The sequence below is a fragment of the Anser cygnoides genome, chromosome 2 (genome assembly GCF_040182565.1).
Source record: "Anser cygnoides isolate HZ-2024a breed goose chromosome 2, Taihu_goose_T2T_genome, whole genome shotgun sequence".
NCBI classification, from domain to species: domain Eukaryota; kingdom Metazoa; phylum Chordata; class Aves; order Anseriformes; family Anatidae; genus Anser; species Anser cygnoides.
Genome location: NC_089874.1, coordinates 8,676,563 through 8,689,084, shown reverse-complemented (window position 1 = coordinate 8,689,084; position 12,522 = coordinate 8,676,563). Strand labels below are relative to the sequence as shown.

The window sequence follows — 12,522 nt, the reverse complement described above, 5'->3', positions numbered from 1 at the left end:
CTGAATCTTTCAAAACCACTCTGGTATTTTATCCTTCCAGGAGCCTCTGTGCCCTTATTGTCACTGCACGTCTGAGCACCACAGTTAGTAATGGATTTTATTTTCACAACATCTCTAGGAAGTTTGAATTACAATACTTTTTTGAGTTGAAAGGAGCTTATGGCAGAGAAGAACAAACCTGTGTCTCCTAACTAGCATTTTGCAGCTTAACTTTTCAGACCACTGTTATCAAACACGTCTTTGAACTCTCCAGGTATAGATATGGACCATCAAATTAAAACAAATATTATAAAAAGCTCTTTCAAAGTATAGAAATCATAGGTGTTTACATTCAACACAGGACTTAAAGAATCCAACAGTACTCTACAATTAAAATGATAGTTTTCTTAGGGAACAAAGAAAGCAATCCACCTACTTCATTTGCAGATGTATTTGTCTAAATATTCAGTTGTTTTATAGTCCATAAACAGCCAAAAGTATCCAAGGAAGAGCTATGCTATGTACTTTGATTATTATTGCGCAGATTTTTTTTATTATTTTTTTATTTTTTTTTCTTTACACGAGAATAATGAATACTAAGATCAATCTGCTTCTAGGAACATTATTGATGAGACCATTATACGCCAGATTTCTGTGTGATATGTAAGGCAATGCATTAGCAATATAACTAGGTTTTGTAAATGAAACTTTAACTTTTGAACTTGCTCTGTGGAATGGTAGACATCTTATGTTGATTTAGGGCTCTCCTGTCATCTGCTTGTCCACATCTACTATAAAAATCCCCATTTCCAGGTTTTCCATTGATTTCAAGGGATGGTGGGTCTGGCCCACACAGCACAGGTTAAAAGGTCTGATTAAATGAAGGAACTGAGAAAAATGTAGAAAGAGGTTCATTATTCTCCTGCCTCAAGGCATGAGCCAACCTCTTATTGCAAGAGCTGGGCAGATATGTCCCTGATGGGTATATTATTGCAAAAATCCTGAAGAGGGTAATTATGCAGCTTCCACTGATGGAGACAGGCTGTGGAGCTAGACCCACTTCTGGTCTGTTCCAGTAGCCAACGGTGCTTTTCCTTGGAGTGCTGTCTTGCAATATGAGGAAGGAAATGGGGGTCATGATACTTGGCTTGAGATGTGGCCATAGGCAAGTCACTAATTCTCGCTGTACCTCTGCTCCCCACCTGGTAAAAGCATGAAAATGATCTACTGGGGAAAGGTTGCAAAGGGCTTTATGCGTTTTTCCATAACTCAAATTAAACGCTCAACACTGTATTTATTTTACCAACAATAAAATTTCTATTGCCTCTTCCCTGTATCCTGATAAATCTCAATATAGAATTATCCAGAGACATTAAATATTAAGCTCTTCATGTTCAAAATGACATAGATATACAAATTGCTGTCAATAATGCCCCTGTGATGATCCCATCAACACCTCATATTAATGGAGAAACTGAAGCAAAATGAGATTTGATTCACTCATGATGAAAGACAAAGGTCATGCTCTTCCTTACTGTAGCAAAAAGAATTCAGACACTTTTATTCAGAAAGCAAGTCACTAGCAGTAGAAGTCCCTGTGTTTTTGAGATGAATATTACAGAAGGAAATTTCTCAGGAGTGAAATGCCAAAACTAGCAAATTTTTGTGAAGATAGTTGATGGTTAAAAATCATATATCCAGGTTTTTATGGAGTTTTCAGGGCAAACACATTCCCAAAACTCAGCATTATAAACTCAACATTATAAAAAGTACAGATGAAACTGCCTGAATTGATAAGAAGATGTAGAAGATAAAATGATATTTTGTTGGAGTGAAGTTTGTCAATAAATCCAAGTGCTTTATCGATTTAAATTAGCTTTTCTTTGGGGCACACTCAAGCCTGGCTGAATCAGCTGGTAATCCCATGAGAAAATAAAATACTACAAGATTTTCCAAAATAAATATACTCAGAAAAGACAATGTGTTTATGCAGAGATGGCATCTAAGAATAGGCACAATACTAGAAACAACACACAGAATTTTATGTTTAATCACATTTAAAAAAATCCTATTTTTTTAAATCCTTGGACTAAACTATAGAAGTGGTAACAGTGCTGGGTGCTGGCATTTCAGAGGATGTTCCCACCCAGCTGGCTGCTGGCTGAGCTTATCTCACACTGCACAGCCCTCGGCTATGCAGCACACGAGGCGGCATCTATTATCCAGTTTTCCCACTTTTCTTGCCACTTCCATCCTCCTTTAAAAGTTGTTTTCCACGGGAGTGCTGGGTTTTAGTAAAAAGCTACATTATTAATGCAGGAGAGGTGACAGTGGTCACTGACTGGCTTTAGCATGACTGTACTAATCAAGGATGCGCACCCCCTTCCAAATCCTAGCCCTGACAAGCATAAAAACCACGCTGATGAATTCTTTTTAAGCAGCCTTCATTGCAAATTAATGCTTTCACTGAATGTCTTTTTTAACTTAGACCCACCTACACAAAAGATTTCTGTGTGCATGGTGTTGTCCAGAAGTATAACATTTTGGACTTGTGCCATCCACGTGGGCAGGAGCTTGTGCTGTGACCACAGGAGAGGACAGAAAAAGAGATTTGTAAAATGGTTTCACAACATGGTTTTAGACCTCTTCATACTGGAAGGCCAAGCCTTGCTAAAACATTCTCTGGATTCTGCAGGGTTAAAATGAGATTAAAACTGACGTGAGGACAGCCTGCCACAAAACAGAGCTAGATGATTTGATGCAACTTGGTAGTGAAAGTCTTTGTTGACTCCAAAAAAACTCAGGAAAACAAAAGAAAAATAAATGCACATTTTAATGTTCAGAATAAACATAATAGGTGGAAGTAGCAGGTAATGCTACTAAGTTCTCACATGTTCAGATGATGTTTCCATATCCCTCCAAGAGGGAGAAAGAAGATAATTCAGTTCTCAGGAAACATTTTAAGGAGCTGAGAAGTTTATAGTTACATGCTGGCTCTGTAAATAATAAACTTGCAGCACTCATCTTAAAAACTCATAGCTACAATGACAGGACAAGTTATATGTACAATAATGTGAGGAATTTGACTCAGATTATCATTAAATTGGTTGCATTGCTTCTTTATTAGTGTGAATCATTCTCTCAAAGGAGATCCTTAAATTACAACATTTTCCTACACTCTGCTTTTGTACTCCTTGCTCTGTTTATGGGACTGAACCAGGATGTTATCTGGCAGAACCAAAGAGCTATAAATCTCATTTTTTATGAATAATCTAGCCAACAGGCATCATTCAGCACTGCAGGACCAGGAGTGTACTTACAGTGCTATTGGCATTGTGGCTGCTGGCTCAGAGGACATACCTGGGGAAAAGCAGACCTATACCCAGATAAATCCCTTTCCCATTGGTTCTTTAGGCATATTATCAAGCACAGCTCAGTTACAACATATCATTTTTCTCTACAGCTACAAAACTGACTCCTAGAAAAGGCAGAAATGACTTCATTCCTGCTACCTGTGATTACTGATCTACAGCATCTAGGCTGAGCTACTGATAACTGCATTACTAGAGAGGACTTTGAAATCAGGTGATAATGCTTCAACATTTTTGTCAGAAGAGCCTACTTTCCTTTCTCCAAAGAGAGAGACAGCTTTAACATAATTTGACCTGCACATATTGACAGCAAAGACTACTAGTCAACTACAAACAAAAATAATCCAACAAAAAATAATCTTCAAAGAGCTTGGATAAACTATAGTGATTGTAATTTGTTTTGAACCGGAACAATCTTACTATTTCTTGAAAAATAGAAAGGACTTGAGACCTTGAGAGAAAAAGCATTCCGTGTTCTAAGGTACACTGTCGTCTCTTTTCAAAGTGAAAGATGATTTTTTTTTCCAAATTGGTCAATAGACAAAAAGATAACACACAGTGCAGTGGCAAAGGCAGTTCTGTATCACCAGCAACCATGCTGAGCATGAGGCAAGAGTTTCCTCCTAGTCCTTATTATAGTCCTCTCCCCTCTGCATAACTACTAATTTTCTTTGTGTCATCCTTAAAAAAAATGATTAATCCCTTCCTGATAATGCATGATTATGGAGAACTTTAATTAGCAGGCTGGTAGGCATTCCATGAACAGCACGCACCCCTATCATTTTCATCACATATTAAATGGCATTAATTGCAGCAATGTATGCATGGGCTAGAAGACTTCCTCACCATTCCTCTTGTCTCAAAGCTAGCAGGCATTAACCCTTTATGGGGAAACTCATGGCTCCCCAAAGGCATAGAGCTGGCCAAGATCAGCTTAAGGCTAGGGTGCATTGATGAAGACTGACCAGCTAATTCAGAGGAAGATATGATGCAGCTGCCTGCAGCAGCAGGGACTTGAACTCCAGGATCTGGAAAATCTTTGTCGATTCCACGTGTTTAAACCAAATCTCAGTGACTTCAAAAACACATTTTATGAGAGTGAAGACACTGGAACCAAACCTGCTACACAGAGTCTCAGAGTACAAGGTAGCCTGCAATAAAAGTGGTTGTGCATCCTTTCTTTCTCCATGAATGACTTTGTTAACACTCAGGTTTCAATTGTGTTGGTAAGTAACTCTGGGGAGCAAGGGAAGGAGTCACTGAAGATGAGGAGCACCTATTTAAAATGGAAATGCTAAAACATTACAGAACTGACAACAGTTATAGTCTTGATAAGGTTTCATTCTTGCAAAGGAGGAACAATCCTAAAAATGGTCTTTAGTGCATTACTAGCTCAGTGTTTTTCAGCTCTGCACTTTATCTACCTGAATCCCACTAAATAAACATGAAAATGTTGCTTTCCACAGCCCAAACTTGTTATTTCTTACCTTTTTATCTATATAATTGAATTTTACATGGTATTTCAGATGAGAAAAATCCATCCTCAATTAAATTTAAGTATAAGGTAGCAAAACCCTTCCATCCAGATTTTCCTTCTCTTTATCTTAAAGGGAATCAGTGGCAGAGCCTGTGCTGGTTTATGAGAGGAGACAGAAGTGTAAGCCCATATTTTGTGATGAAGGTGACAGTAGGAGTGACCTTGCTCCAGTACATATTGCTTTTTCAACAGTGTCTCGACGAGATAATCTAAGAGCAGTCTGCAAAGCATCATGCTTCCTTAGATCCTACTACAGTAATTCAATCATGAGCATATAAAATTAGATGAAAAATAAGGTAACTAGCCTTCTGGGACTGAGTGATTGTAATGTTGCCTATTGACAGTAAGCATTACATTGTCCTCTTGAAAGAGAGGTTACTTTTTATTATAGCAAACTTCTCTCATTTCAGCCTGTGCTGAGTAGCACTGCTGTTAAGGACAGCAAAAAAGACAATTATATGCTGCCTCTAAGGTACTGAAGTAGTGAGTAGAAATCTTCCAGCTCTTTACCTTTTACCTGCCAGACTTCTTGCCAGACCTTTTTTTTTTTTTTGAACAGCTATACGTTTTCCCTTTCCAGTGCCTTTCATTTAACTATCACAGAGTACATTATAAGCATCAGTTGGTTAATCAAACCTTACAAAGCTTTCCATCCATTTTAGAGAGGATAAGCTGAGCCACAGTTGTGTCTGCATCTCTAAACACAGTGAAGTTGGCAACTGAAGATCGCAAAGTGAGTTCTTCAAAGGGTTAGAGAGAAACTGAGCTATGGCGGAGGTTAGTCTCTGTCTATACAGAAATGGTTTTCACGCCACTGAAAACTTCATATAAATATTTGGCCATGAAATTGTCCTATGGACAACTGAGAAAATATGAATTCTCAAAATATTACAGGGTTGGTCAAAGTAAAAATATTAAGTTTAGCTAAGTTCAAAGATACATATAAATCTGACACTATGTCAGAACATGGTTACTGCTACAAACACACATTTGTGTAGCCACAGAGTATACAACAAGATCCATGCTGTGGGTGCTTTTTTACCGTCTACATGGAGGAGAAAGCACCAAACAGCATTAGGTATGGTTTGCCACTGTCTGGATATTAACACTGACTCCAGGTGTGAGCAGCCTGAGAAGCAGTGGAGAAGGAAGCCTCCTATTAGTGGATGCGAGTGATTCTCCATCAAACTGCAACAGCTGTATAAGAAGTTTTTGTATCTTATAAACATAAGCCAAACTTTCTGGGAAGCATCTAAATATGAATTCAGCCTATGGCAGGGTGTTCAAAATTCTCCATCCGACTCCAAGAGCCTGATGCACATGATACATTAAGACATCCACCCTCCATTCTCTGCATATTCAGCATAGCCACCAAAGTCTGAGGGAATGATTATTTTGTCCAGAAGTCTGCATTTCACACAGAAGCAATGATTCCCCTTTCCAGACCCACTTTGGCTATAACAGGAACCAAAGGGAGTTGACTCTGCTGTAGATGTGAACACAGCAGACACCTGATGTTAAATGTGTCCTGCACAAAATGTTCTAAAAAGAAACATACCAGCAAACTTCTTGAAAGTAAAGAACTTTAAAAAATACAACTCTCATTTATGTAAGAAAGGAAAATCTACCAAATTTAATGGACTTTTATAAAATCATTGAAAATGGAAATCTTGCCAGGATCTCTGTATTTTCTCATGCACACGCATTTTGCAAAGGTATTTGAATGGAGATATTGACAGTAGTTCCAAGGTTCAAGCTGTGATGTATTTGCGCTGCACGGAGAGTAGAGTTTGACAATTTAGTCCTGTATAATTAAAATTCAGACAAAGATATATTCAGCAGATGTAAACAGATCTAACACTAATGACCTGATAATGGAGGTATTGTTTGCAGCAGCTGAGGATCTGGCCCACAGTTTGTTATGCAAAATGAGTATCTTGTGTACCTGGATTAATGTACACGCTAATAAAATTCATTAATCTCTTCAGGTAACACTTCAGGTTTTTTGTAAATGAGATATAATACAATACAAACATATCCCCAATGTTCAATAAGATCCTTTAGAAACCTTAATATTGTTATTCACAAAGACTTCAAATTATGGCAAAGCAATTATCTTGGTGCGATGGAGATGGACACAGTTTCTATAAGCTTTTGACAGCTTTTCTTGAAATGAATACAAGAATAACAATACACAGGGCTTTTCTTGTCAAGAGACAAACGTCATAAATATAATAATGTTCACTACATTACTGAATATTTAGTGGGAAATTACACTTCCCTGCATATGTCTGCCGCGTAAGTCATAGATTTGCAGATAGTCCATTAAGATAATTACCCATTGTACTGTCAGTGTTACTTCACTACATTGTATTGCCTTGTATTTTTTAGGCTACTTATAAATGTCTTCAAAAATACAGCCTATATTTCATTCTTGGGACAAAACACATTCTAAGAAATGTATAGACATTTTGGTTGGTATGTGTTGGGTTTATGTGGCCAGGTTCTGGTAGCAGGGGGGCTGCAGGGTATGAGGAGAGCCCAGCAGCTGCCCCATGTCAGATCAGAGCCAGCTCCATCTGGCCAGAGCCGAGCCATGACTGATGCTTGTTGGGCCTCTGGGAGAGCAGATTTAAGCGAAAAAAAATGCTGTGCTACAGCGGCTGAGAGAGAAGAGTGAGAAGTGTGAGAGCACCAGCCCTGCAGCCCCAAGGTCAGTGCAGCAGGAGGGCAGGAGGTGCTCCAGGCACGCAGCACAAGTTCCCCTGCGGCCTGTGGAGAGGCCCCTGGTGGAGCAGGCTGTCCCCCTGCAGCCCACGGGTCCCACACGGAGCAGATCTCCACGCTGCAGCCCGTGGAGGAGCCCCCGGTGGAGCAGGTGGATGTGGCCTGGAGGAGGCTGCGGCCCATGGAGAGCCCCCGCAGGAGCAGGCCCCGGGCCGGAGCTGCAGCCCGTGGAGAGGAGCCCACGCAGGAGCAGGGGGTCTGGCCCTTTCTCTTGATTATCCTGGTTGTTTCCCATGTTGCCACCTCATATACCTCTTCTTTATCATTGGTGTGCTCCACAGTTGCTGACACCAGTGAATATTTGCTATTCAAAGAAGGTGATGTCCATGCACCACCTGACTGCTCTACAACAGCATACACAACAGCTACTCTTCTTTATGTTATATACATACTTACTTTTTCCTGAGCTGCTGAAAATCAGGCCTTTCTTGCTGGTGTGCTGCTTTGCCAGACTTTTTTAGGGGTGTACAGCCATTTGAGATACTTCAATCATGGCATTGGTCAACCAGTAAAAACAATGCTTACCCATACAGGCATGGGAGCTGCAATCCAGTTCTGTGTGTATGCACAGTGTGGGTAATTTAGGATAACTAAGCAGAATTAAATCACATAGGATCAAATGTTACGGAGTTCTTCACTGATTCTTAACAGGGCTGGAGAAAGCTGGCTTTTACAACTCTTCTGCAGGAATATCCTGTAAGATGTTTTCAACACAGGAAACCTCTGTTGGGCCTGTAGATTATTTCAAGCTAAGGGAAATGTAAGATGAATGAGCAGCAAAACAACAGATATTCTGTACTCGCCCACCAAGCACATTGTCCATTAGATACTTTTCTGCCAACTTATTTTTACTGGCAAACTGTCTTTTGATGGCAACCTATAAACTTTGAAATCTCCCAGTTCACAGTACTGGTGTGAGGAAATCCTTACAATCAAATCAGCAGAGTTAATGCATTTGGAACTTAGTTCCAGTCACCCATGGTTTATCCCACCTTGCTGTTTTTTTTCTCTCATAAATTTACTGATGTTTATCTCCTCTTTTAACTTCAGGATGCTTGGACTGGCTAAAGGAACTTGCCGCTGTCTTCAATAGTAAGATGTGCACAGAAGCAGGTTGCACACATTTTATAGTTCAAAAACCCAAACCAACCAACCAACCAACCACCACCACCACCAAAAATAACACACAAAAGAAAAAAATAAATTGAGTAAAGCTTTAAAAGTGAAATGACACAGATATTTAGGGCCTATCTTTCAAAACTGCCCACAGGTTCATAGGATATCTGAAGACATCCATGCTTAAATCCTATCCTTAGACACAACAGTCGCATAAACAAAACCAACATACCTTCACATGTCAGTAAGAAGTATTCCAGGTTGTGACTGAATGATGCGCTGAAATAAGTACAGTTTTCAATCAGATCACAAGACAGACACTGCCTGTTGAAGTTCCCATTTGTGCTTGCGCTGAAAAAGTTAATACAAGTCCATGAAGGTCACTGAGCAAATGTTATCTGGAAGCAACATTATTTGAACCTCACTGTACTGTAGAACAAGAACATAAATATAATGTGTTCAACATTAGCAAGAGACAAAGCATTTCCATTTGGTTGAGTTTAAACAGCAGTAATGGCTTTTTTTTTTTTTTTTCCTGAATGGACAATATATAAGCAGATACTGATATCTTTCTTTGCAAGGTCAGATGGTTATGTAGGATGGTACAGTTTTTAAAACTAAATCATCGTTGCAATTCCACAAGAGGAAGTTATGATTTAGCAAATGAAAGCATGAAATAAAGGAGTAGTGTTTCTACACCAATTTATATTATAGCAGACAATAAAGGACTGGAATTGCTTTCTTTAAGTTTCTAACTGGTTGCCTCACTGGTTTGGTTTGGTAACAGCTGTCTCTGAGGCTAAAGGTTTTTTCAGGAATTTGAACAGTTGATGTTACAATGTCCAAATAGAAAGAAAAGATATTTTGAAGAAGGTAGCATGGTCTGTCCATATTTTCAGAAGCATTTTGTAAGAACCTAGATTGAAGAATGAATTACTGCTTATTAACAAATATTAATAAATAAAATTTTGCAGTGCTATGGCATGTTGCAACTTCATGGTGCTTCAAGAATATTAATTAATATAGTTTTCCAGTATTGCTGTGAAGTAGATGAGTGGTTTTGCTACCATTTCAAGGTAAAAAGAGATGAGGCTGAGCAACCTATTTAGGGCCACCACAGAATCAACTGAGCAGCTCTTGGGATCTTGTTTAGGCTGAGATCATGTTTCAGACTACCCAATGCAGGAAATCAAATGAGGCCAATGTCATTGTGTAATCAACTTAAGGTTGAGGACATCCATGTTTTGAGCATCTTTTTCCCTGTTATCAGTGTGGGGAGGTGAGGTTAGCAAGGTTTTCTGAGCAACTGTGCCTGGACTCAGCTTTTAAAGTGACTTTTTTCCCATCTGCTCATAGAAATTAATGGTCAATATGGCTTTGATTTTTTTCTTCCCTATTTTCTGTTCTTCAAGAAAATAAACACTGACCTGAACTACTCTTAAAAAATGTGGAATGCAGCAAACAGGAAAACATAATTAAAAAGAAAAACGTGATGAAATTGTAGATAATATAGTTTGCTCTAATTTTCTCCCCACTGAGGGAAAAAAGGTATGAAATCATGTTAGAGAAGGAAAATGTACTGACAGTCCCTTATAAAATGATGCTATCACCAGCCCTGCCCTTCATTACAAACACCGAGAAGAAAAATATAAGAAAATAATGATTCCAAAATGGTTATTTCAGAGTTTGGTTTTCCTCCTTTTTATAATCTGTTCCCACAATACTTCGTGATAGCTACACTACCAATAGCTTAGTATAAACTAACCTTTTATTCACTGTACAGTTACTGAGGATACTAAAGTTACCTAGAATTACTGAAAGAAAACACATTTGTAAACATAACATATTGCTTTTTCTTTTCAATCTCCTGAGCAGGTGAAGTGCTATTGAACTTTCATGAAAAGTGCAGTCTGGAAGTATGGAAACAGTTTATACTCTTAGTTTACATAACTCTGAATTCTTTCAAGCACTAAGTAGTTTTGTTGGAAAGTTTTGTAACAGGTTATCAATCTTGAGATCAATTTGAAATTTTCAATAAAATGAGAAAATTGCTAAATTTCAAACATTTCCAAATCTCTTACATTTTGTTCACTAATGTTATGTTCATCTGTCTATTCCAGTGATACATTACAAGGTGTTGCAATGTCATTAAAAGAAACAGGTAAGCAATTGTTTCTACTGCAATCTCTAATGTAATGATTCATGCAAGATTGAAAAGGGAAATTCTGCATTTGACATTAGTAAAGTACAGACCTGTACAAATGTCTCCTTCTTGGCAAATCTTCTGTGCTGTGGAAATAACTGAAAAAAAAAAAATATTACAAATATCTTATACAATAACATCTTAATTCACATAGCCATTTGCTTGATCTTGTAAAAGCAAGGAAATTTTAAACTGAAATTAGAAAAACATACAGAGGAACATGTCACTGCATCAGCTCAAACAAGTACTTGGTAGGCTGCAATTAAAACAGACATGAAAAAGTTTGGGTCCCGGACTATGCATACCAGTGGGTCAAAAAGGTTCAAGTGGTGAAGATAACGACCTTCACATTTTCACATCAAGCTCTATGGTGCAGAATTACCTTTTAGCATCTTTTCTTTTTCTCTAGAACCATTTCTACTTCATTTTTAATTCTTTGCACACTGAGCTAGCCAGGGGCTTACGTGAAACATATGGAAATGTCTCCTTTGAAAAAGGAAGTTGAACTTCCAGGGAAGACAGCATAAATGAAGAATGCTTCATTGCCCAAGTTTTGTGCTGAGACTGTGGTGATCTGTTCTCCTGGCTAAACAGTGAAAGCCCTGTTCTGCAGTAACAGTGAGGCAGTTTTTCTTGACCTTGAACCTCCTGATGCTGCTGGAGGTGATCAAGCTTAAGGTCTAGAATGATGTCTCAGATGCATTTCATGTGAATAGTGACAGACCACAGGAGCAGACATAGTGGACATAGTGTCTGTGGGGTGAATAGCATGTCAGACAGGATATTCAGCCCTGCTGTTCTCTTTCCAATAATCCGCGCTTACCTAGATGTACATTTTGATTGCACAAATAGTGCATGGTATTTTCTGTTTGACTGGTCAGTGAAAATGCAAACAAGAGCTTTGGTGCTAGTTTGCTTCTCAGCTCTGCCAAGTGCTAATGACCTTTTGCTCTTATTGAAGTTATTGGTAGTTGAGGGCACTCAGCAGCCTGAAAGAGCATTATGCTCTGATCATTCAAACTTTATCATATGCCAGAGACTTAGACATTTCAGTGACCTTAAGAAACTGGGAGTTCAGTCTTGTATCTAATAGGTCTTTGCATGCAAAGGACTCTATGTGGTGTTTGATTCCAGAAAAACTTCCAAACATTTTAATGTATTTTCATGAAATCTGTCTTAAAAAGTAAAAAAAGTATAGAATTTTACTTTACTATCATAAAGGAGGAGTGTGACTTTTTTGTATTCTAACTAATTTTTCTATTACGTTGCTATTTTTGAAGGTTAATAAAGGATTCTTTATAAAATTGACAGTCTAGGAAGTCAATGAAAATAGTCATCTTTCCTTCAGAGTTTAACATCTGAAGTCACTGCAGGAGAATGCATTCTGCTATAGAAATGTATGCTGCATTTATAGTCACAGAGAGAGAGGTTTGAACTGTATATAGAAAATCAAACGAAGACAAGCTATATGGAATGGTGTAGGAGGTTAAACCAAAACATAGGCAGAAACAGAGGTGTCTGTCTTATCC

At 38.4% G+C, this 12,522-nt stretch overlaps 1 protein-coding gene across 5 annotated transcripts in view; it reads right to left on the bottom strand.

The window, feature by feature from the left end:
* Positions 1 to 12,522, bottom strand: part of DPP6 (dipeptidyl peptidase like 6) — a 553,890-nt gene that overhangs the window by 28,653 nt on the left and 512,715 nt on the right. For all 5 annotated transcript variants that reach the window (XM_048062457.2, XM_048062459.2, XM_048062455.2 and 2 more), the window contains exons 15-16: positions 11,044 to 11,091; positions 9,023 to 9,141 (exon numbers count right to left, since the gene is read on the bottom strand). In XM_048062457.2, coding sequence (XP_047918414.1) covers positions 9,023 to 9,141; positions 11,044 to 11,091 — 167 coding nt within the window. The remainder of the gene's footprint in view (positions 1 to 9,022; positions 9,142 to 11,043; positions 11,092 to 12,522) is intronic.